This window comes from Rhea americana, unplaced genomic scaffold, assembly GCF_003343005.1.
Source record: "Rhea americana isolate MKP2758 unplaced genomic scaffold, rheAme1 scaffold_184, whole genome shotgun sequence".
Taxonomy (NCBI): Eukaryota; Metazoa; Chordata; class Aves; order Rheiformes; family Rheidae; genus Rhea; species Rhea americana.
In genome coordinates, this window is record NW_028185972.1 from 1044478 (window position 1) to 1071083 (window position 26606).

Below are 26606 nucleotides of genomic sequence, written 5' to 3' on the forward strand. Positions count from 1 at the left end.
TGCAGAGGAAGACTCACTGGACTCTTCATACTTTTTGGCAGATCTCAGTCAGAAATTGCATAAATGCAAGATGTAACTGGACAATAATGGAGTAAGGCAAATCTGCATGCTTAGGATACTGGTCCTTTTTTTGAAAGGAGACTAGATCGGTTTTAACCACTGTCTAGAGAAGGGGGAAAAAAGATAAAAGGGCTAGTAGAGAAGAATTAATTTCTAATAAAAATAGTTTCTGTGGAATATGTTATTATGTTGGGGGGTAGAGGGTTCAGTAGGAGGGAACTAATTCACCCTCATTTTGGATCTCTTTTTTGGAGGATATAGTTAACGAYATTCCCTTCTAGAGCTTAAGAAAGAGGGGAAAGGTACAGAAGCTGTGAAAGTAGCAGTTGTTAAAACTGTATTCTAGGAGCTTTAAGTGGCGGTTACAGATTTCATCATGTAATCAGGCTGAGTTTTTTCAGTCTTCTGCATTGTGGAAAAGTGTTGAAACAGGTTGTGCTAGAACAGTTATGGTGCTACGTGAAACCTTCAGCAGTATTTGATCTGAAGAATGGATTCTCAGTTTTGATCACCTGGTGATGTACAAAATTGAAATCTTCGTATTCTGTGTCATAAACCTTAAACTCCATTTGACACTTTGCAGAACTTTACAAAAGCTAGTGTTAAGGTTTTTTATAATCCTGTGAGGTAGCTTGGGAAACCACTTTTCTACCCCAAAAGTTATTTCATGTAGAATATCTAAGTCAGCTTGTTTTGTTCCTGAGTTGAATGGATTGACAGAAGTAATTAAACGTCTTCCTTGAAGATGTCCTTGGTTACTCTCCTTTCACTATCTAGATGGTGTGTTCAATGTCATGCTTTTGAACATCCAGATGCAGAAGCGGTAAAGAATACTTTTTTTTGTACTTCCAAGCAGATAAGAAAATGTTGCCATTTTGATAATTTTTATTTTTGTATTCATCGATGCTCTACTCTAACGTGGCTAGAGTTTTATGTGGTTGATCTTATGAAAACAGCTCAGAAATTTCAGCTGGTGCATAATATAGAGGAGTACTGCATGATAAGAAGACTGGCTTGTTCTTCCTCTTGCTGAACACCACTCAAAAATCCTCATCTGACAGAACAGTCTATTGGCACTGAAAATAAATAGTTTGAAGTTTGGTTGATTTCTTATTGCCATAGAAGATTATTGTTATCCAACCTAATCTGCTCTTCCAGTCAGCTTACAGCCTCMTCCTCCTCTCCATTTGCAGAAATATATGGAAACTTCAAAGTATGAACTAGCTATAGTAAAACTGAATTTTCTTCTTGAGATAACTCCTCTGATTAACTGTACCGTATATACACAGTTATTCATGATTGGCTATACAAATCTTTTTTTWAAAAAAATCTGCCACAGTCTTTTTATTTTTGACCCTACCCMCCCCCMMMAAAAAAAAMAAAAMAAAAMAAAAAAAAACCCACAACCATTGAATTTTTTGTAATGTTTGCTTGTACTCATGCAGACCTAAACAGGAGAAATAACAGTTCCTGACTGAATGAAGTATGTTCAGTGCATCACGTTACAAAAACAGTTATTAATGGCATAATGCAGGTAATATAATCCTAAAACTTTACAAACAAGTAGTGTATTAATTACTACATTCTTTCAACAGATTATTGCACACGTGTACAGAGGAGCAAAGTTACAGTAGAGTGGGCTACGTAAACTTGATTTCTAAATGATCAAAGGTTGTATTAAAGTGATAATGAAGAAAATGAAAATGTGCTTTTTGTAAAAGCTTTAAGAATGAGGGAAGTACTCAACTGTTCAAACCAACTGGCTGTATTTGGCTCTATTTATCTTGACATTTACAAAACCTTAGTAGCAAGAGTCTTGAATTTATCAGAAAGATGGAAAATCTTCCAGAGTTTCCAGAGCAGAAGGTGGATAGTAGTATTCCCAAAGAATTCCCTTAGTAGCTTTTGGTTTCGGCACACTCTTCATTACCTTGATGCATGTTGTGGACTTGATCTCTACATGAGCAATTTTGTTTTGGGTGTAGGGGTTGGTGTAACTGTAAAATCAGTTGCCTTGCTCTCTGGAATTCGAGTGAGCTCTTTATATATAAAAATATATATAAAATATATTTATATATGTATGTGTGTATGTATTAGTACTTTCTGGGGTCCTAAGTTTCAGATTGCATTTTTGTTTGCTGTCCCACTTTATACATATATATTTTTAAAAAATTATAAAAGTTATAATTATAACGTGTATGTAAAATCTGTAATTTTTATAATTTTATATAGTTTATATAATTTTATATAAATTAATTATAACCTTTTTAATATTCCACTTATCCCCCTAAGAAATACAACTTTGTTAACTTTACTAATTAAATGTCTTATTTATTCATTGTGTGTGTTCCCAGTAAGATTTATAATGTTGAACTTCCTACAGACTTTGTATACAGATTATCTGAGGCATATTTTCAAAAAAGGGGAGGGTTGAAGACTCATTTGAAGGTGGAATTGCCCTATTCTTCCAGTCAGCTTACAGTCTCATCCTCCTCTCCATTTGCAGAAATATATGGAAGCTCCAAAGAATGATCTAGCTATAGTATAACTTAATTTTCTGCTTGAGACAACTCCTCTGATTAACTGTACTGTATATACATAGTTACTCATTATTGACTGTGCAAATCTTCTTTTWAAAAAAATCYGCCACAGTCTCCTCAGGAGGGAGGGGRAAATTTCAGTGAGCAGAGAGATGAGTGGCTTTTGGTTTAGCTCAGTTGGTTAGTGTGGTGCTGCTAATGCCAAGGTCGTGGGTTCAATTCCCACGTGGGCTACACTGAGGGTTGGACTAGATGATCTCCAGAGGTCCCTTCCAACCTTACCATTCTATGATTCTATGATTTTGGGTAATGGCATACAACAGAAGTTATTTAGARAAGATAGAAAAGTGAAGGAGAGATTAATTTTTTAAGTCATTAATAGAATTAACATACATTTTTTCTGGTTGAGCTAGTCTTTCTGTATGTGTAGGTAACTGGTGATGATGTTTATTTTAACATTAATATTTACTGTCTTTATATTTACAATTATAAAGTCTATAATTTTTTTTTGACTGGAATTTTAGTAGACATCGGATCCTTCTACTAGGAGAGTATATGTGATGAAGTTCACTTCTCTGAATGAAAGCTGGCATTTCTGAGAGGAACGCCATGGTTTTATCTGAGCAATRTAGAATGATTAAATGTTTTCATAAACATTGCACCATGGACAGGAACTGTCTAGTTGAAGCTCAAGTTCGGATATCACTAGTTGTAGCTGATAAGGTTCTGAAGTGTTTGTCTTGTTTCAGAAATTGTATTTCTTTTACTTTTTCCTGTTATAGGTTGTCTTTATATGGCAGTACTGTAGCTGTAATCATTGAGATGGAAGACAGGGAAGTTCTCTGGTGTTAGGCAGTTTTCTGCTTTTCCATACTCAGAGGCCATACTGTTTTATTTTCCAGTTTATCTGCTAACTGATTAGCCACCTTTTAATACATATACATCAATGCATAGCTTGAAGGTTTATGTAGTTTTAGGGTACACTTCAATGACCGCATATTCTGCCTGACCACTAGAAAGGAGAGAGATGCTTCTGGTTTTGGTTAAAGCTCCTTAACTCTTAGGATTATTTGTTTATGGTAAGAGGGATGTCTTGCATCGTTATACTTTTAATTCAGCCAAAGGCACTTCAGTTTCAGAACAGTAATCTTATATTGATTGATTATAAATAAAATACACTTTCTTTTCCCTTTTAGGCAGTGAGACCTGCTTTTAAAACATCTGATCCAATTTTGTATCAGATGTGTTAAATTTCTCAATAAAATTTTGAATTCTTCATCAAAGAAATTAAGTATCTTCCTAGTAAAAATTTGCTAGTTATAAATTGCTAAACTACTACTCTGAGACGTGGGTGAGAAAAATCTAAATAAAGGAGTTTATAAAAACCTTGAAATGAATGAAATAGCTCTGACCAACAGATCACTACTAAGGAAGGTTTCTTACAGGTACGTTCATGTCATCCAGTGACCGCTAGAATTTTTTTTTTTTTNTTTTTTTTTTTTTTTGTCTTATATGCCAAATATTCCTTTGAACTTGGAAGTACTTGCTCAACTAATGAGCAGCATATCCTCCAGAATTTACTGAAAAATATAGCACAGTAGATGCRTGGTTTTCCTGCGAGGCTTACTGTTTCACAAACACAGCTTCTGAGCTTCCTACAGATTTTTATTTGGAAGACCTGTAACAGCAAGATCTTCTCTTGCCTGGTCAGTTTGGAATCTCCCATATGATTTTTTTTCCATTGTTTTCTGTAAAATAACATAATGCATATTTAAAGAAATATCTACTTTAGAATTTGGTACCATGGAAAAGAAACAGCATGCTGCTAGTATCCATCTGCATTATTTTTAAGTTTTTTTTGGTGATATTTGAAAGGTTAAGCTTACAATTTCTTGATTTCATTTCAGTTTCTATGTTTCGTTTCAGTTTCATGTCAAATTCCTCATCAGTGAATTGTGATTTTTGTTCACATCTTCAAAAGTGAACACTCAAACACTAGTATGACCATATGTCCGGATAGATGTTAGGTCCAAGGCAAGCAACATGAAGTTACTTCTAGCCCTTGAGGAAAGGATCTAATCCAGTAAGATGGTTCTAGAATATCTAGTGCCTCATCTGCTTTAATCATGTTTATTATTATTATTATTATTAATACTTAACACTGTTTTTAGATGCCCTAATTTTACAAAAGGAGCTTACCAAAAGGCCTAGAGATTTACCTAAAGGTACACAACTCTTTGCAGAAATGGTGGTGGAACACAAGTCATCTTTGTCAGATGCTTAAATAAGTACACTTCTTTCTCTGGTGAAAGATGGCAYTGTGTGAAAATCACTTTTTGTGACTTCCTGTGAATGCACAGCATTTTACACTTTTACCTGGGTTCAGCAGAATTCTTAGTGTCCAGGGTTTGTATTATTTCCAGTAGATCCATAACTTGGTTTTCAGTTAYCATGATTTTGCTACAGATCATTATTCATGATGGGAAAATACTCCCAAGGTAAGAAAAATAGTCTTACTTTGTAATTGGAGGTCTGTTAATCAAAGCTAGGTATTGCGCAGGTCACTGGAAGCTAACTCTACCATGTTGCAACATCTCATACCTATTATCCAGCAACAAGAGACCTATGCTTTTATTTAAACCAATATCTCTTTAAGTTTCAGGTAGAAATAATCACTTAGAGAGGCTTCCCCCCAAGGCCATTTAGAAAATCAGTTGTTGTCACTAATCAATCACATTAAGATCTAATCCCCCAAATATTATTTTTTTAAAAATCTGTCTTCTGACAAAATACAAGTTAATTTTTTTATTATTATTATTGTTTGTTTTTTATCAGTTGACATTAGGTTTCATTTAATGGGGATTTCTTGCTTAGAAGTACACTTTCTTAAAAAAATTTGTTTAAAATTTATTTGTCAGGCCTTCATCTAAATATCTGTGCTCAGGATAATTAACAATGGTGAAGAATAATTTTAATAATAACTCGATAGCTGAGCTATCATCACACAGATCAACCTAATAATCAGCTTGGATTCCTTGCACTCATGAGAAACAAGGAGTCACTATTCAAATAATAACTAGGGAAACTAGAAAAATGGCAGCTTCTCTCYTCTACTCCATTGCCACCCCATGTCAAGTGGCCAGTTGATCATTTCCAAAGCTGTGATTATTAGACACAGAATCATTAACATCAATGAACTAACTACAGAAAATTCATATTATGAGGGCCTAGTTACAGTAAGTTGTCATTTTGATGGGCATTTCCTTTTTTTAAACTGTGCCACATGGCAAACATCATTGGAAGATAACACATAGCCCGAAATTTCCGTAGTAGAAAAGATTAAATATGACAGTAAAAGGACTGTATAGATTATGGTTGCTAAGAAGCTACAGCACTGTCTCTATCACAGCTAGTAAGTTCATTAGAGTTTGGTTGTGAGTGTAGGGAGTGCCCCATGAAAATGAGTGGATGATTTAGATCACTTGCATAATTATTATTAGAAGGTCATTTTTGAATTGGCATGTGTGTTAATTTAGTAATGCATGAAAAAGTAATTTCAATAGCTYAGACCTAACTTCTTAGAACAGTTTTTAAAGCTTTTGAGAATCTTCAGAACAACTCTTCAGTCTGTTGCATGCTTCAGTTCCACATGCACACACACAGTACTGACCTGTCTAGTCAGGGCAGCTGATAGAATCACAGCCTAAAGGGTTTAATCTTTGCCTGTTCTTAKGTGGATTAATTCCTTTTCTTTGTGGATAATGTCAGGGTTGGTGTCCTCCTCTCCTCCTGTTTGAACTTGGGAATTGTAGGATACAGGATGGAAGCAGTGTTGTTTTAAAGTAGTCTGCAAAGTTGACATCAGTAACAGTCAATTTTAAACATACATCAATTGTTTAAGCCTGTATCATTCAGAACACTATTAAATTGCTAGACAATACCAGAAATATTTGTAGAGATGACATTAAAAAAAAGACTTATCAAATTTAGCTTGTACATTGGTGTGTACTGTGCAGTTATGTGCATTGACTGATGCTAACTTTTCAGAATTTCAATGCTGAAAATCCACTTCGAGTTACGGAAAGAGATATTGAAAATATCCTATATTTTGCCCAGAGAGAGGCATGGAAAAGCATATGGGGATAAATTCTGCGTAAATGACTACTTGTTAAAATGAGCAGATGACAGCATAACGAACTGTTGGTGTTGTGTCTGGTACTTTAAGTGCTGCCATTGATTTCAACACTAGGGTAATAGATAAAGTTGCCTTAAAAGTCACAGGGATGTGTCTTTGTACCAAATTGATCTTAACATTTGCAACAAGCTGTCTGTCAGTGCCACCCACAGAAAAAATACTCGCTTTTTCTTTGTCATCACTATTACATGATGTTTCTTCAGCATATACTAGAGTGCTGTTCTTCCAAAGTCTGTGAGAACTGCTTCAGAGCCATGAGATCATAACTTGCATTGATAGAGTTGACTGTATGTATTTAGGTAGATAGATGCATATGATCTTCTCGGGAACATTTGATCCCATCGAAGCAAATGAAGAAAGATCTTACTTAGCAGAAGAATCACCTCTGTACATCCTAGCTCCAGAATAAAGTAAGCAAGTTGAGTAAGTAAGTTGTATTACAAGTGGTTTGCCATTCCAGTGGAAGCAATGACTTTGCACACTCTTTGAGAAGTTTCAAGACCTGCTTGTGTAGATCGTTAGCACCTTAGCTGTGAGGTTTCAGTCATCTTTGAACAGTCCTGGTTTTCCTGATAGCAGAATATTTCAAGGTGCACAGCGAATAGCTCAAGCATTTTATTCATATCCTAGCCTAGTTTCCTCATTGTTTTAACTTCTAGGAGAATTCAAGATCAAAAGAAGAGACAGTGGCTCTAAGTCAGTTAGAGTTTATTGAAATGCTAAATTTGCTTTAGAAAAAATAGTACCCTCTGCAGCAGATGTAGAGAATGTTTTCATTGCTTCAGATTATTTAGCTAGTTGAGCTCAAAGATTAATTTATTAAAATTTGAAAAACTGGGAGTTGAAGGAGGAAACCAAGTTTTTCAAACTTTAATCTCTTGCTAAAAGCTAAATTTCAGGGAATGAGTCCTGAAGTCTTAAGTAATGGGAATATCATAATTCAAAGTGGTATGTTCAGTTTCCTCTCTGCAAATGATACTTTTTTTGTTTTCACATGCAAGTTTTACATCTAAAACATATTTAGATAAGCTTATTTGCTCATTATATTAGCCCATTTATAGTGTTGTTTATTTACTAATAAAACAGTTTTAAAACACTGTATTTGTGCATGTTGAATGGTAATCAAGATTCAGTTAAAAACAGTGCCTTTCACAAATACTAGTAAATTATTTTGCAGAAAAGAAATGCAACATGATCCGTTTCCTAATAGAATTGTAATTTAAATAAATACATATAAGACAAAGTGTTTACACAGATCGCACTTTCATAACACTTTTATATATTCTTCTGGCCAGCAAGCAAGTGCTAAATGTTTGTGCAGAGAATATCAGTGAGAAAAGATCTTATTTCTTTTTTTAAAAAAGTTACAATACAGAGCTAATTTAAAACAATTTATCTGAACAGAAATCTTACACTTCCACATTTATATTCGCTGTGTCTACCACAGTCTAGATTGCGACATTGTGACTTGGTTCTACCTGTTCTTTCTGTTGTTATCAAAGGATTCTGTATCTGAACATCAGCAGTGCCATCCTCCTTAGTTTTGCAGGCAGACAGAATACTCAAAATGAACCTTAAATAAGATAATAAGGGATAATTTTTTACTCATTCTTGGCAAGATGCAACCATTCTTTAACATGTCAGCAGCATTGCATGGAATTGTACAAAAGCTGGTACATTCTTGATCTGCAGAATCTCACCTTTAGGAATGGCCTCAGTTTCTTTTTGCCATGAAATAAGACTACAGCTGATAGATGGTAGATGGTTCTGTTCTAGAACTGTCCTGTGCAGATTTTTTCGCTGATATTTTCCCATTTCCTTTCTTCATTCTCATTTATGAAGATTTCATGAATTTTAAAATTAAAGGAGAATTATGTTAYGCATATCATGTCATATCGAAAACCTTGTTTGGGCTCCTAACAAAGTATTCCTGGTATTTCTTCAATACAGTGAAGAAAGGTGATTTCTACTCTAGACCCAAAACATAAGATATGCTCTGTTAGTTTCAGGATAGGGTTGAACATGGTTGAAAAACGGTCTTATGATTGAAAGCATCATGCAGTCTTTAATAGTGATATCATCTAAGCTTTAATAATCAAAGTTAACATCTTAGTGTCAACATTTCTGCTRGTGTATGATTATTTATCTTTGCTATATACTTTCCTTCATATAAAATAATTTTAATATTTTGTTACCTGTGCAAGCATGTGATCTGAGGAAGGTATAGTTTCACTAGAATAACTGAAAATAACAACTGTTTCAGCACTACTTTTTCAACATACAAAACTAGTGCTGGTGGGCTTTTCAACTTGCAGTAATTTCGTGCGTGAGACCTTTCCACATTGAGTACSTCACATATTCATGGTAAAACATTCAGAAGTCAGCAAAGTCAAAAGAAAAAGCTGCACATACAGCCTAAACTATGCCTGCATGTATAGTAGCCTCTAACTACATAAACATGTATTTATCTGAACAATCACAAAGTCATTTAATGCACAGTGAGAAGAACATTGTGTTTTACCTTTTTGCTGTCACTCTAGTGCAATGCTTGCCATTCAGTCTGCACACTAAAGGTGTGTTTTAAGGCATAGCTACAACTGTAAGGTCAGGCTACCCAACCTGTCATGAGCTAGCTTGAGTGTCAAGAGTAGTTCAGGCATGGTAACTGGGTACCCTGCATGTACTTCTCAAGGAGCTGGATTAATTTTTCTGCTCTGAGCCTAGTATTGCTTCAAGATGTTTGTTTGGGGTTTTGGTACTCAAGATGCCTGTGCATCTTGTACTTGTGTATCTGTGCATCTTGTCTGTACTGTATTGTTGTGTCTTGTATGAACTCAGAGTTGTTCTCTTCACTGCATAAAGCTAAAGGTGCTCAAAATAGTTGTGTACATGTGAATAAATATTAACAGTTATTAATTACAGACAAAATTTACTCATAAGGAGGCAGTTTCACATGATCTTATTTGGACTACACTTGATTTATTTGGTATCCAACTGTGAAAAATCAGGGTCCTAAAGATTAAAATATGACTTCCATTTTAGCTGTGTTCTCCGTGAGTATGGGTAGAGGTTTTGCATGCAGATTTCAACTGTAGAGAGTTCTAATTGTTTGATTCTTTCATTTGTAGTAATACATCTTTCTGTAATATACATTTCCTGGAAATTATAGTTGGATTCTGTTTTGTTAGAAAGAAAATCAGGATTTTGAATTTTGTATGGAAATATGTGAAGTTGCTTGAAAGTTAAGAGGATTCCATACAGTTGTAAGAGTTCCTCTGTATGTATGTGCCTATTTTTCTATGTTTCAAATAAGCAGATGACCTGTAGGTATCAGCTGTGAGTGCTCCTCATTCAGTGAGTAGATCAGTAAGTCCTCTAGAACAAGATGGAGCTGTGTTTCTGTAATAGTTTGCTTGTGATGCTTAAGATACATGGAAATACTTGGCTGAGAGTATCTCCAGTGTAGAATGACAACTTTGCTTTACAAAGATGGCTTTCAATTTTAATACTGTTTCACCAAACCATTTTTGGTGAATCAGAGCTACTTTTCACAAAACTACTTACTGTCCACCCAGATTAACAAAGGGCAGATAATTCTAGAAGTCACTGGCTTTGAAAGTACTTATTTTGCTCTAAAAAACCCCTTCAAACATTGGATTGTGKTTTTTTTCTAGTTTACTTTATATACATATATATATATAAGACTTATCTTGTACACTAAAGGGAAGATATATTTTAGGACTATGTTTATTTTGAGAGTGCAAATATCCTTGATCAGAAATTTTAAAAATATACCTGATTTTGGGATCATGCTGATGTTTCTCTAGAGTAATATTCAGTGCATTTGGGCAGATACAATTTTGTACTTCCTGTGTTTGCTGCTGAGACAGTTCCAGAGGGGTGTTATCTTTCATAAAATATCAGTAAGTCTCCTTTTCTTGGTTTGATAGGAAAAACTTGAAATCTTAATCCTTCCTGCTGCAGATGATAGTTTGGAGAATTTTTGCACAATTCTCATCCTRCAGTATGTCAATGTAGGATGGATCTTCAGGCTTCAGGATTAGTCTGCAAATCCCTCTGTTATGCAATTATATCACTGTCAGAGGTAGAGCATGGATAATCTAGAGTTTCTCCAGACCCACGTGATATTGCTCATACATTTATTTGTTTCTTTTATTCAATTTAGAATTGAGTCTTTGATTATTTGGATAAAACTAGGCCCTGTACCTTTTTGCTCTGTTGCACTGCCAGTAACAGTGTCAAGTGTGTATGTATCTCTGTCTGATCTCAGTCAACAGTCAGTCGTAAGTGTCATAAGTTTTATGTGTTTGTTCCTTGTGAATATTTGTATCAAATATTAGTAATATCAAAAAGCAGTCATAAACATCAATACTGAAGATTTTAGACTAAAGAACACTTCACACTGAAATCTCTATACTGAAGGTGTTGCTTGATACAGCTGACACCTCAAAAGTGAGTAATTTTTTTATTAGTTTAGACTTCTGTTTGTACTGCCRGGTCTTGTTGAGCTGCTCAGATGAGCTTGAGTACTAGGTGCAAGGTGAAGCTGGGAGCCCAGAACTTAAAGGAGGAGAACATACAGTTCTTTCCTTGTTGGTAGTAGCTAGCTAGTTACATCAACTATAGCATGGTTTGCCRTTTCCTCTTGTGCCAGTTGTTGTCCATGTGGAGAGTTGATTAGATTTGTTGGGRTAGTTTTCTGACAGATTAGGAAAGAAGTGAATAATTTTTTGCTGGATTGGTGAGTTGAACTTGATTTGTCACAGGGTCATATGAGCACTAGAGCCCACGGTAGGCCAGTAATGGGGGAAGAGTGTTGCATACCTATCATTAAGGCAAGAAATTGTTAGTGAGCACAGATGACTCATTGTTTCCAAGGAAGAGGAACAATGCTCATTTTCTGGTTTTGCTTTAAGTAGAGGTGATACACTACCATTAGGATCCCAATTGCTTCATTCTTATATTCCTTCAGAGCTTTTCAAGTAAGTTCTGTCTGGTCTGCTGACACTCACTTTTCGTTTTGTATGTCTCTTCCATATTCCTTGCTACTGTCACTGCTGGAAATAATTTGCTATTAAATTTTCTTTCTTTTTTAATTTGCTATGTGTATATTTGTGCCTCCTAAATTTCTTTAATAGTTCCTTTTTCTCTGTGATTATCTCATGAAAATGTTTAATAATGATATTCTCAAGATCCACCCTGGAGGTATTCTGTTAACCTCTTCATTCAGTCGCATGGTACCCTTGTCAGTAGGTGTTGCCATCTGTTCTTCACCCAGTTCCTCACCCACTTTTCTGTTCTTATGCTGGCATTGCAGTCCAGAGATGTTCTTCAGTTGGATGCTCTGTAATGTTCTCACTAATTACTAAACAGTACTTAAACCAGTGCAAGTTTTTGTTATTTGACAAACAGTTGCCCCGTGTGACAGGACAAGAGGCAATGGRCAGAAATTGAAGCATAGGAGGTTCTGCCTGACCGTGAGGGGGAATTTCTTCCCTGTGAGAGTGACAGAGCACTGGSACAGGTTGCCCAGAGAGGTTGTGGAGTCTCCTTCTCTGGAGATCTTCAAGGCCCGCCTGGATGCAACCCTGTCTAACATGCTCTAGGTGACCCTGCTGAGCAGGGGGGTTGGACTAGATGATCTCCAGAGGTCCCTTCCAACCTTACTGATTCTGTGATTCTGTGATTCTATGAGTTATTCAGTGGAAGAAATCTTCCATATTTATGGACAGAAATATCCAAACTTGCACTGTGATTCTTTTTTTTTTTTTTCCCAATTCATCACCTCATGGAAAAAAATCTCTCTCCATTATATAATCCGTGTTACTGTAAACACTAGGGAAAAACTTCATCATAACCAAATGCTGTTTAACCTCTTCCAGTTTCCTTTTACTACTTCAGTGGAAAGTGTTAGTCCAAATTGCTGCAAAACCAGTGTGAACTGATGGGGTGCAGTACAGAGGAAACTTTTCTTTTTTCCTCCCCAATTTAATTCATAAACAATGCTGATCTGAGGAAAAGATGGTGGCCTTCTCACCTGTAGGAGAAGGCTACTGCAATTTCCGGCTTCACTCAGAATACTAAGAGAATGCAGACATTTTGAAAGAGATTGCTCCTCAGTAGTTTTTAGAAAACTATTCTCATTCAACTATGTTGAAAAAGAAACTTACTGAGTTATTTTATTATTAAGAAGTATATTTTACTTCTTAAACATAAAGCATGGRCCTGAGCATTATAAGCAGAGAATAAAATTTACTCCTTATTTTAGCTCTGCAAGTCGTCCTTCTACAGTAACATTGGTTGTTCTTGTATAACTGCCCAATTCTATTAAGCTTTCTCTTTTACCTCCAAAAACGAAAGGATTCACAGCATAATTTTGAAAAAATAGTTTACTTTTAATGGTTTAAAATTATCCTCTTGTTTTTCTATTATGATAGAATAAAATGAAATTTTCAATAAAAAATCTAATCTTGTCTCCAAGCTGTATTGTAGTTACCTATATTGTGTTTTCTAATTAATGGAATTGGATGTAAATTTTCAGATAAGTGATTGTGTGCAAATCAAATAGCTTTTTAGATCTATTTTACATCTATTTTAGACTTCACATTTTTGCTTTGTTTGTTTTATATTTTTAAGGTGCACAGTTTGTTTCATCCAACTGGACTAGCACTGTATTTTAACAGTATTTCTTGATATATAAGAAGACAAAATTTCAATATATTGAAACTGGGATGGGGGTTGAACACACATGAGTATTCAGTGTTGCATTAATTCTTACTCTGCTAGCCTTTTCTTTAAAGGAGAGTCTACCTTCAGAATCGGATGGTGAATTGGGTCTGTGTGAACTTGGTCTGATGAAACTAGCCCATTTTAAAAAAAGAAAATGTGAGATATGTGAAAAAACAATTTTATACTTCATATTATTACATTGAAACCATTGTAGCATGGATAGCATTTGGATACATAAATATCCACAATGCCAAGTTATGCTCTCTTTTTGAAAATAAAAATTGCTGCTCATAAGAGATATGATGGAAAATGTGTAAAGTCTATAAAATCTTCCAGCAGCAGATAGAGACCAGTGGCACTTCCCCGAAAAAAATAAATTACCCGAAATTTGCAGCACATTCATATTCAATTTCATCACAGCAGATGCTCATTAGTATGTTGTTATTAATTGGTATTCACTTTAGGTTTTGTTTAAAATGAAGATAATAATTAGGTTTTAATTACTGCATCTTTGGGGGGGGAGGGGAGGAGGAAATGCCTCTTAAAGCACTGAAGTATTTCCTGTATGCTTTGCTTAGTTACTTGTAAGCTTYGAAAATGTCTGAAGTCCAATTTTCTGCCAAGAGACCCCTTTTCTCTCTCTTTTTATTTCTTTCCTCTTTTATAGTATTAAGAACTTGCCCTAGATAATTTGCTTGGTGGACATACTGAATCATATAATAGTAATAAGAGCCGCTGTTCTTTCTCATCAAATTACCAGAAAGACTTCTCACAAAAGTAACTCTCTCAAGCAGCTGATTAATGAAGTGGTGCCACTGTTTTGTATTACAATTAATTGAAGTAATGCAAATAATTTCTGTAGCCTGTGGAAATTATCTCCTTTGCAAAGCAGTCTAATAGCTAGCAAACTGGGAGTGGTTAGGTTTTTTATTTCTTGTCGTCTTCGTCATTCATAGAAAACATAAGTGGCACAACTGAAAGTACTCAATGACAAAGAGTACAAACTAACACCACTAGAAGAGGAARAAATTGGAATGAATCAGGTGCAGAAGAAAGCAAAAAGGCAGAGAAAAATGAGAATGCAGAAAAAATATAAAGGTTCGTGGTGGGACTATGGAGGGAGAAGCAAAGTAATTTGGGAGATGCTAAAGAGTAAATAAAACTTACTTTTAGAGGATATGAGTCTTCAAAAAAGCACTGACTATCATATCTTGGTTTTGGTTCATAGAGGAATCCACAGGACTTTAAAAAAGGTTGATATAAGTAGGGACATTTTGTTTTAGCGCCTATTCAAGTGCATGCTTCATTGTTTTTAGGCACTCAGAGGTTTTACATACCACTCAAAATGTGTTTAATGGAACAGTATGATATCTAGATGAAATAAGACAGAACTATAGCCGTTAGTTCAGTCTTCTGCTGCTTTGCTGTTGTACATTTCCATCACTTTTCCTGTTTATTTTTCCCCTTTCTTCCTTTCTCAGACTTTTCTTATCTGTGATTCTCCACATTCCTATCCTGCCCCTAGGTAGTTACTGAATATTTCATGGGTAGTAAAGGTCAGCACATCAGTCTCTCGGCACCGCTTCAGGTGTACGGAGGAGAATTAGACACCTCAGTTTAAATTCCTTGGGATGTAATCCAAAACAGCCAGCGTGGAGGAAGGGCCTTCTAATTTCAATACCTAAGTGCCAGCAACTTTTTGTCCGTAAAAGAAACGCTGACAAGAGAGTTCATCTTAAGTTCTTTTCATGCACTGCATTCAGGGTGGGAAGGACACAAACTAATGACTAAATCTTTCCAGGTTCCCTTGCTTTCAGAGGGCTAAGTAAGCTTTGGCATTAAAAAAAAAAAAAAAAAAAAGGGGGGAAGAAAAGAGGAGGAAGGGTAGACACTGGCAATTCTTCCCCACTTTGTGATCAAAATTAAGAAAACCAAATTCAGTTCTCTGTTCTTGCCAGAAGGGTTGCAAACCTGGGTCTGCTACTTCTGGAAAAATCTCCTGCTCACTAATTCTATGCTAGTATGAAAAGAGGGAGTAGGAACCATTCATTATTTGAAATTTGGGTGCTGGGCCAGAGAGGACAGAAGGTAGTCTTACTCCAGAGCTTCGTGGGGCAGAAGAGACAGCTCTACATTTCAGTCCAGTATCTTGTTCAAACATCAGTAGCTGCAGGAACAAGGATAAAAACTGAGCTATTTGTTGCTAGCAGGCCTGGGTGAATTTGGGCGTGTGCAGAGGCACAGCTAGTGTTGTGGGTCTCCAGAAATATGAGTGTGATATACCTGTGAAGTCTCCTTTGCTAGTGTATGCCCTAGCAAGCATATTCTAGTGTATGTGGTAACCGAGCAAGATCTTTTTTTTTTAATGAACTGAGAATTTTTGTGCTCATTCATGGAAAAATATAGGAAAAATTGCTTTGCCATTGTTTGTAATTCATCAGTTCTCTTAAGAAGACATCATTGGTTTCCTGTTACATGATCTGTGTAATCTTAAATTCTTCCTGGGAAGACATGTTGAAGGTTTGTATTTGGCCTGTTGAAGCTAGAGGATTCTGGAATCATATTAAACAGAGATTTCTTTAAATGAGTACTTGTTGGCCAAGCACAATGATTTCTGCCTTTGAATTTGTTTTTAATCTCATCTGTTAGTTTTCTATTACATGTGTAATTTTCTGTCAAAGGAGTAAATAACTGTGATGAATACAAACCATGTGCTTTTGGTTCCTGTATCTGTTTATTTCTCTTCTAAATAAAATACAAAAATTGTTTGGTTGCTTTGGAACAGAGTGTTCTTTCCATGAATGGAAGCTGTCAAGAAGCAGACTTACCTGCTGAAGTCAGTTCTTAATGAAATCAAGAAATCAAACATCGTGAAACAATGCATAAGAACTTCAAAATAGTTTTATTTTCATGTACTCATAATTCAATCTTTTATGATAAGAAAAAACAGAAATTCACCATTAACTATAAAGCTTTACATGGGTTTGAAGTTTAGAGTGGTGATTTTGTTTTTTTTTTTAACCTGTAGGTTATTGGAAATTAAAGGAAGTATAATTAAGTGACAGTACAGATAATTCCTAATGTTCTTGTAAATTTAAGATATCTCTTCCTTGGCTTTATATGTATGCCATATACATGCCTAAGTTAATGAAAATCTCCAAAACCTTTTGTTTTGTTTTCCAACAGCTCACTAACTGTAAAATATAGTGKGAAACTAAAGGGAAGGAGATGTTAACACGCATAAAGTATGAGTAAAAGAATTCTGTGCATGCCTGTCTATAAATATATATATATATGTATGCATGTATATCTATATGTGCATGTATACATTTTTCCATACTGTTTTTTGCATTTTCTTTATCCATTTAGGCAGTGACTTTCAATTAGCCTGCATACTAATATCAGGTCACTAAACTCCATARCTGATGCTTTATTCTTTCATGTGGGTTGTCATTCGTTTGCTTCAGTTGGCTGGCAAAGGTTGTTGTATATCCATTACCAGCAACACAGCACTTTGCATTTCTGAATTGACAAGCAGCTATATTGACCTAGCGCTTATTATGGGTCAACAGCTGCGTTAACCGACGGAAGGACTGAGGGGCAATTAAAATGAATTGGCAAAAATATATCTTCCTAATTTACTCCAATTTGTTATTTATGCTAACATTGTATGGCTTCTATGGTGACACTAAACAGAATGGACCCAATAATGGCAATTAACATAAAAATATAATGGCTAATCAAATTGACAGCAACTGTTTCTCATCATCTCGACACACAATACATTATCAAAACAAACTATTATGAAGGAGGTAATTTCAGTGTTCTATTCAACCTGCTTCATGTGTGCAGTCAGGGAGATGTGTACCAGCAATTACAGCTGAATCTAAAAAACTAAACAAATAACTTAATCGCTGTCGTCCTCCTTTTTTCTTCTTCAGGAAGCAGTAATCAGGATTTACTAAAAATAACTGGTGTATAATAGTATAATGATGATGCATATCGTAGAATAGCTAATAAGGAATAAAATAAGCTTCTGTGTGTCTTTTTTTAAAATAGGTTCACATGAAGTGGAAAAAAATATAATGTTAAAATATTTTTAAAAAATAAACAGGAGTAATAGTTGTCAAATGTCTCAACATGAGTTGTTTAATAGTTACAGATGCTTTATTATGTGTCAGGAGAAGTGTAAGATTAGCTGAATTTAATAACAAAACTTGACTTGATTGAGAAGAAACATGAAAAGCTAAGTTAAAACAGGATTCCAATAAACCTAAGTAGTTTATCAGTTATTATTCCACTGCATTTGCAGTCTCATTCCTTGTAGCATACTGAACAGCAGTTTGATGTTAATCTAACTACAACCTTTGTTGGTTTTATAGCTCATCGAGAAAATCTTCCAAGAGTTCATACATGCCTGCATGTACCTGAAACATACTGAAATGGACACTGCTTCTATATTTGATGCAGTTATGGATATTTCATTCTTAATTACTGATTTTTAGAGCACAAGTCTTCAACTGGCCAATATTTGAACCCTAGTATCAAACAGAGCCTTGAATGTGGTTTTATTGAGTAAGAGTTCAGTAAGATTAACTTGAAACGCTTTAGTTGTAGAGTGGTCAAGGTAGAGCTATCTCATGACTATCCAAGCAATTTTCTGGCACATAGAATGGCAACAGTGATATAAATGCATACAAGCATGTACTTTTGAACTGGAGAAATAGCAGAGGCTTGACATCAGTGACATGCAGAGCATTTAATTGAATATGAYATTCCACATGTACACACCTGCAGATTTTTGAACCAAATGTGTGATTACTTACATGCAGTAGCCTTCACAGATGTGTAGAGCAAGATAGTGACATAGTCTTTAAAGGTATGTATGCAGCTGTTCTTATTTGAATGGCATGTTCACAATTTATGTCACAGCTGTGTGTGTGTGTATGGGGCGGAGGGGGGAGGGAGATACAGCCAAACACCTGTATTCATCAGAAGTACATATTAACTCTTCTTCTTTTTTGAGATCATGCTATTGTACAGTATACTCGGGCATTAGGAATAAGTTGCTCCCTTGTCCTGTCATTCTCATGAATTTCATTTTGCTCCTGGAACATCATTATGGCATGCCATTATGTATGTAGGAAAATGGTTAAATTTAGTATGGTTTATATAAATGTCTGGTTTAAATTGTGATAAAAAGTGTATAGAAACATGTAGTAAAGAGATTTTGCAGTATAATAATAACATAAAAATCTGATATGAACAGAGCATAAAATCTGTTAGAAAAGCACAGAAATAATTGCCTTTTGATATTGCACATAGAAATGGATGCAAGAAACACACTTTTCTTGGAATGTTTTTTTTTAATTACTATTTTTTTATATTACAGTATTCTGATAAGGCCCTGTACACCCAGCTCTGCTTTTACCGGTACATTTTTGATGTGGAGTATGCAATGGATAAAGTGATTGCTGAAGACGATAAAGGTAAGTTTAAGTTTTTAATTAACTATAGTTTAATTGCAACTTGTCTTCTAGAAGCTAGAGCTATACATTTTTGCTCCTTAGATCTAAACTACTAGTCTGTAACATAAACCAGAAAGTAGAAGATAGTGTGAATTTAGGAATTCTCTGCAAGAGGAGTGCGTTGTGTTGGAATAACTAATTCAAGAGTATGTTGTATGTCTCCTTTATTCTTTTGATGCAGCTGTGCTTTGGAAAAAKCACTTTTCTTGCACTGTTAAAGAAATGTCTTTGCGTGAAGTTGGAAGGACATGGTAACTTCAGTAAACAGATTAATTAAAAATATGTATCATTTCTTGAAAATGGCTAATTAAAATTTATGTTCAACTATTAATATCTAACAGGCCCTTTTTATCTAACATAATTAATATCTAACGGGGAGAAAACGATGGCACAAGAAAAGCTGTAACACTAATTATCTGTAAAGCTCTGTTAAATACATAAATTAAGCTAATGTTAGGAAGACTTTTTTTCATGTCTTCTTCAAATTACCATAACATTTGTGAAGTAAAACATATCTAAGCTGTAATGGATCCATGACTTTTGTGCAGCTAAGTGATTTTCAAGCTGACAGAAGAGTATTTCAAATGGCGGGCTAATGGTTGGCTGATTGGGAATTCTGAAAAAAACTATATTTGGATCTCACCTTTGAAGTGCATTGTTTCACAGCAAGCACTTTCATTGCATCCTGTATGCACTTCTGTTGGTGCTTGTGGAGAAAAGGTGCTCTGGCTATAGACTGCTGCTACTATTCTGATAGCTGTTCTGCTCTGAAATACCTTCCCCGCCCCTGGCCTCCATCACTAKCTAGGTGGATAGGTGATGGAAAGAGACTAAAAAAACCCCAGTCTTTCTAWATGCCTTGTCACAAGTCTTAATATAAAGGCCACAGTAGCTGCAACCTCTTAGGTAAAAGATGCTCAAATAAGTAAACAATCTGGTCTTGACCTGTTGTATTGATGTTCCTTCTTTCACAAACTCTTACTTCCTTTCTAAATCCTTTTGAGACCTAATTTGCTTTGAGGATTGTAATTCAGAGTGGTCTTGAACATCCAAAGAAAAGCACACTGTATAGTCATCTCTATCTAGTAAAACTTCATAGATGCATAGAGGATATGTTATATAGTTGTAACTACTGCTAGCTAAAAGCAAATGACTGTGTGTGTAGAACTTTGTCCTAATATAAGGACAAAGAGTAGAAGAGACTTGGTGGACGATTGCATCCAACCCCTGCTCCTGCAGACCACCACATCTTGCAAGGATCACACGTTTATGGAACTTCATTTTGAAACTTCTGGGTGATATTTCCCCTTTTCCTGTTCAAAGTGTGTTTCAGACACTCAGCCTATGATGGCTGAAATCTTCACTGTAATTTTCCTGTTCTAATTTTTTGCAAGTAGTTTATGTCCATCCGTAAATGTTTGTTGATTTTTTTTCCCTACAGAAAATTCTCTACTATATTGTTAGAAACAACGGTGGCCTCTCTGTTCTGTTTTAAATGAAGCAAATTTTTGTTCTAAACTAAACAATTTTAAACTACTTTAGCTTCTTGTAAGAATTGCACTCTGTTGCATGATCATTGTTCTTGGCACCTTTTTCAAAGCTGAATTTGCCTAAGAATGAGGAAATAGAGTATTACCTGGTATTCCAGGTGGTATCTATCCAGTGTTTTGTACACGGGATTCATACCTTAACTGGAGGTACCTCTACTGATACATGCTTAGATGTATGTGCAATTTTCTTAGCTTCATCATATCATTAACTTGTCATCCGATGACGATAGAAATCTTGAGGTCTGAGATTTTTTTCCTCCTATCCTTTCTGAGTCATGAGTTCACCTCTCAGAGTTACGGCATTTTATTTTACTTTAATATTCTGAATTTTATTATTATGGTCTGCTTAATCTCATTTTTAATTTTAGACTTCTCTGTCAGATAAATTATTTCTGAAAAACAATACGGTATCTTCTGTGTTTGCATAATTTCTCATCTTCTGTCTTAATCAGCAAATAGCATGAGTTTATTTTTGGACTCTCACTACTAACCGGGGAGTGTTAAATAAAATTAGCTTCAAGTGTAATTCTCAAGAAATTGTTAGAACGCTGCTATGACCTTCCATTCTCTTCAGTAGCTYACCTTTCAGAACAATGTATTGTTCTCTTTTTTCTTAACCATTTTAAAACTATTGTATAACCTTCTTCAACCAACCAGTGATTTCAGACACGGTGCTCTAGCAAGTATTAAGGCCAGAAAAGTTAGATGTTACATTTTTCTTTGAAAATGAATTCTCTTCGAAGAGACAATCTAAGTGAGTCTGGTAAACTTATGTACAGTTCTGTCCCATTTTCAGTACATCTTTTGAGAGGATGATATTCTTCTGTTACTCTAGAAGTACATGCAGAACTTCAGAATAATTGCTTATGGCTATTCAGATCACTTTTGTTCTCATAGGTGTCTGTGTTCTGTTTTCTAGTGGTATATATTACTGATATGATATACTTACTGTGAAACTCTGTAGTATTAGAGTAACAATTTTCATATTCTAATTTTGTCAGAATTCTGAAGTGGAAATTTAACGAACTCTTCCCCTTAAAAACATGAAGCTCATGTTTGTTTTCACTTGGAAGTAAAAAACTTTTACCATGCTGTCATTCACAAGTCATTCTGTCCTTAACCTGTGATCAGCTTTATTCTCTTATCAAATATGGAGGCAAAACCTTAATTTAGGTTTTGTTCAGCTTGGCTATCTTCAATCTCTTACTTCTTTACTTTTTATGTGGCTAAGCCACATACTTACTGATGTTTTGTTTTGCAACTTTTTTTGCTTTCCTTGGGGGAGGGATGGTGGTTTTGAAAGCCTAAATCACATAGGCTTTTGGCAATTCTTTCTTCTAGTTTCTGGTTTCACTATTAGTAAAATTGCATTTTCTGTATTTGCCTTTTCAAAATCCAAAAACAAAGGCAGATTTTTGTTTATTCAGCCATTTAAACTGAGAGTCCTTACTACTTCTCAAAATGAATCTAAAATAATATTGTTAAATAATTAGGAGTTCAAAAAGTCATCCAGACTGCTTCCCTTCCTCAGAAGAGGATCAAAACCATTGCTTGCCTTGCCTCATTTTTTAAAGATAGGTCTAAAACCTCCTCTGCTTCTACAGCTTGTCAGATTTCACAGCTAGTGTCTTCTGATGCTTCACAAAACTTTATAGAGAGTTTGTCTTAATCTCTAGGGTGAATTTTGCTTTCAGAAGCTTATTTTGTCCACCATGGATGATAGACTTTATCTCCTTCTTCTTAGAGTCTTTTACATTTAAAACCAGACTGTTATTGTCTAAATATTCTTTCAACTAGAAACCTGCATTTGGATGGAGAGAGTGAGAGAGGATGTTCCCCTTGTCTGCCTGTTGTTTTACAGACATTTGATAATTTTCGCTGCAGTTCCTGGAGTTCCTATCTCATCTTCATCCTTCTTGATRCAGAGTAGACTTAGCATTATCAGTTAAATCCTACCAGATTGGAAGGCAGCGGAAGGATTAATTAACATGTTTTGCAGGCTAGTCTTCTGTTTATTCATACCAGTATGGTGTTTACAATATTTGCAAGAACACTATTCACTTCTGTTCAATTTGTGAGCTAATGTGGTCCTTACACACAGGTCCTATTTTGCACAGCTATTTCTAATCCATTTTTCCCATTCTGTATTTGTATAGTTGATGTATTTAAAAGGACAATAGTTTCATAGTTTTCTCTGTTAAACAGAAGTTTTGGGTGGGAAAGAAAGATTTCAACTAGATCTCTAATTTCTCAAAATCATTTTAGAAACTAATCTGGTCCTTCAGCACACTTATAGTTCTTCCCAGTTTATCATCTACAGAATCTGATTTGCAATTTGATTTGGGAATGCACTATGTTCCTTACATAGTCCTGAAGGTCTTTAACAAAAATATTGATTAGCACCCTGACAGATACCTCTGCAACTTAATTCAAGACATCCTTTCATTTTGGCACTGGGTTATTGATGATCAATATGTGTTTTCTCTAAAGAAAGCTGACCATGCTTTCCTTGTATGCCGTGAAAATAGAAGAACAGAAGTTCTTACATGGGACCAGACCAAAGTCTGTCTAGCCCTGTTCTTATCTGTGGACAGATGCAAATGCCAAAGGAAGAATACAAGAACAGTGCAGGTGAACATGATGCTTTACCCAAAGACCCTCACAACTTTCAAACATTTCCATCTTAATGACTTCCTCAGCTAGATATGGCATTTAATAATCTGCAGAGATTTTATCTTCCACGAGTTCATCCAAACTCCCATTGAACTCATGAGCATCTGTTCAGTGGGTATCAAGAGTTTCCTCAGATCTACCACCTGTTGCATAAAGGACCCCGTGCTTCTGTTTTAAACCCAGTGACTACTGTCTGCCTTTGTTGTCTCTTGGTTCTTGCACTGGAAGACAGAGCAACAGTGGATCTATACACACTTTTCCATATTGGTCCTGACCATATGGACTTAGCTCGCATCCCCCCCCACATSTTTTTCGTGGCTTTTCTAGATTGAAGACTACTAATTTCTTTAAACGTTCCACATATAGAAACTATTTCATTTCTTTGTTCACCTTTCCTTGGAACTTTCTCCTGTTCTTCTATATATGTCTTGGAATGGGGGACCAGAAGAGGGCACAATATTCAAGATATAGGTGAACCATGGATTTACGCTGTGGCATAATTGATATTCCTTACTTTGTTCTCTGTGTTCTCCCAATAATTCCTTCTATCTCTTTCTCTTTCTCTTTCTCTTTCTCTTTCTCTTTTCTCTTTTCTCTTTTCTCTTTTCTCTTTTTTTCTTTTCTTATATTTTGCACTACAGCTCATTAAGCTAATGGTTTTCATGGAACTAGTTATTGTAATCTGCTTCTGGTTGTGTCAGAGCTATTTTTTATGCAGTTAAGGTTTGAAAAAAATAATCCTAGGTATATTGCTTTACATTTATCTACAATGAATTTAATTTGCCATTTTATTGTCTGGTTATTGAGTCTTAATAAAATTTCCCTGACATTCTTTAACATTGACTCGAACCTCTACTGCCCTGATAGCACCACAGAGTTGCAGCCAAAGCAGTATCTTACCTGCCTACCTGTCCTCTCTCCCTCAGGTCATTTATGAGTACAGGGCAGGTTGCTATGGAGCTCCATTGGTGACCTTTCTCTGGAGTGAGATCTGATCACTTACTCTATTTCCTATCTTTAACAGTTATTTATATAGTCCCTCTTGTGCTGTTTCTCTCTGAAATGATTTTAGTGAGAGACTGATGGATATCTGTAGAAGTTTCCCRAGTAAACACAATTATCAGTTGGATCATCCCTATCCACATGTTTGTTGAACACTTTCCAACACTCTAGTGGAGTTTACGAGACAGGCCTTGGCCTGTAACACAAGCTAYATTAATTCTTCCCCAGTAATTGTATTTATTCAAGTGTCCACTAATACTGTTCTTTATCATTTCAATTCATTCACACAGTACCGATCTCAGGCTTATTGGCCTGTATTTCATCCAGTTTTCCTGGATTTGCCTTTAATATCATTGAATACAATTTTGAAAGCCAGTCTAAAGTCTACGTGTGACATSAACTAGGTATACTCTCTTCCAAGACCTGTTACCCGTTGTGATACTTATGCAAGATTCTTTGTGTTTCTGCTGTACAAAGTGAAATTCCGAAATTCCTTTGCTATCTTTCTAAGTTAGGAACTGTTGCAGAGTTAGTATCAGGTCAAAAGAAATAATTTAGTCTTTACTATCGCTCTGCCAGAAACCCTAATTCACAAATGCTAGTGATAACGTACAGTCTGTTTATTCTGAATTAATTTTGTAAACAATCGGGAAAGGAAAGAACGTTTCACTGTGAGTAGTAATATCCTCAAAATGTTTTCAGCCTCTCTGTACACATTAAAGATTTTAAAAGCTTTGTTGTGGATTTAGTCAGACATTGCAACTTAGTTGAGCAATCAAAGCAGCGAGAAGCAATAGGAGTAACAGCAGGATCATCTTCTGTTCATTTGGATGGAAAAAAGCATAGGTGGGCTATCTGTGATTTAAACAGATGGTGTTTAAATACAACAGTGTGTTCACTCTGTATGCCTTAACTTTGGAAATGTAAACCAATGTGTTTTTATAGCTACGTCATCAGGATATCAAAGTAGAGTACAGCAGGCTTTACATCATTATTCCATTCAAGGATTGCTATTGTTAAATGTTCAAAAATAGTGCTGTTATCATTTTCCTTCTGCAATGAAGTAAAATCTGTTAAAAGTGAAGAGAAATTGAGCCCCCATAAAGTCAGTAAAGCTAATCTACTTCAGACGTCACTAGTTCAGTTCTCCTTCCTACCATAAAACAGAATGTCTTAATGCAAGACTCTGGATAAGAATTCTGCAGTCTCCTTATTCACAATGACTGCAACTTTATTCCAAAAGTAGTGCATTGACGTCACTGAGGTTATTCGTGGTGCTTGAAATTTTTTAGTGAAATGGGAATCTGATTATTAAACTCTGTTTCATACTGTAAAATGGAGGCGAAAGTGTCTCACCATGCCATTTCTAAGAAAGGTGAGGTTACTTGTGTTGTTCTCAGTGCATTAGGTATTTCAGGAACAGAAATCACACAGATGCTATGGTATATTCTCTCACAGGATATTTTCAAGTATTGAGCCCCTAGTTATTGGATTCCCTAACAGTCTGGGCACATCAGTTTAGTGAATAAGCAGAAGAAAGTGAGGATGGGAGGAAGATAGCTTTGGAGAAAGCTTGTAATAAAATGTTCCTGCCTATCAGGAAGACCTATATCTTCAAAATATGTGCGAGTACTTGGAAGTAGAATACAAGTGTTCAGATTATGTATTTATGGACTGTAGTTTCGTAAAACCAAATGCATATTCAGAGGATGTTTTTGCACTTTTGTCATCTATGTGCCTTACTTCATCCTTCCATACAAACACCAAAAATGTCTGGTTTTCTTTATGGATGAATAAACTGCAAAATTGTATTGGGAAAAATGAAACTCTTTTAGGCTGTGTGACCTAGATGTAAAAACATGAAATTCAGCTCTGAATATTTGTGTGCATCATATAATTTAAATGTTGAATTTTTCCCCCAGTATGTTCATTCCTTGCTGTGCCAAGTATCAGTTTGAAGTGATTTTTTTTTTAATAGAGGAATTCTTACAAATCTTTGAAAGAAGACCAGTTTAAAAAGAAATGTTAGCAGAGCTACTTGTGTGAGTGTGGCTTATTATATGTGTGTTTATGGTGGTGATGAGGCATAGGCAGACAGACTGCTGGAGGTAGGACTGAAAGGATGTGCTTTAGCAAGGAGATATTTCTCTCCTTGCGGTATGGACTTTCTCTCAGAGAAGAGAGAGTGTGTGTGGCATGGAGTTTGAAGGATTGTATTGTGTATGAAACCAGTGTAAGGAAATGGAAATTTTTGATATCAAAACTGCTTACCACATATTTGTAAATCTGTAGGCAAGAAGGCTACACA

At 35.4% G+C, this 26606-nt stretch overlaps 1 protein-coding gene across 1 annotated transcript in view; it reads left to right on the forward strand.

The window, feature by feature from the left end:
* Positions 1 to 26606, forward strand: part of POLA1 (DNA polymerase alpha 1, catalytic subunit) — a 214148-nt gene that overhangs the window by 148125 nt on the left and 39417 nt on the right. The window contains exon 35 of the mRNA XM_085302080.1: positions 18938 to 19034. Coding sequence (XP_085158206.1) covers positions 18938 to 19034 — 97 coding nt within the window. The remainder of the gene's footprint in view (positions 1 to 18937; positions 19035 to 26606) is intronic.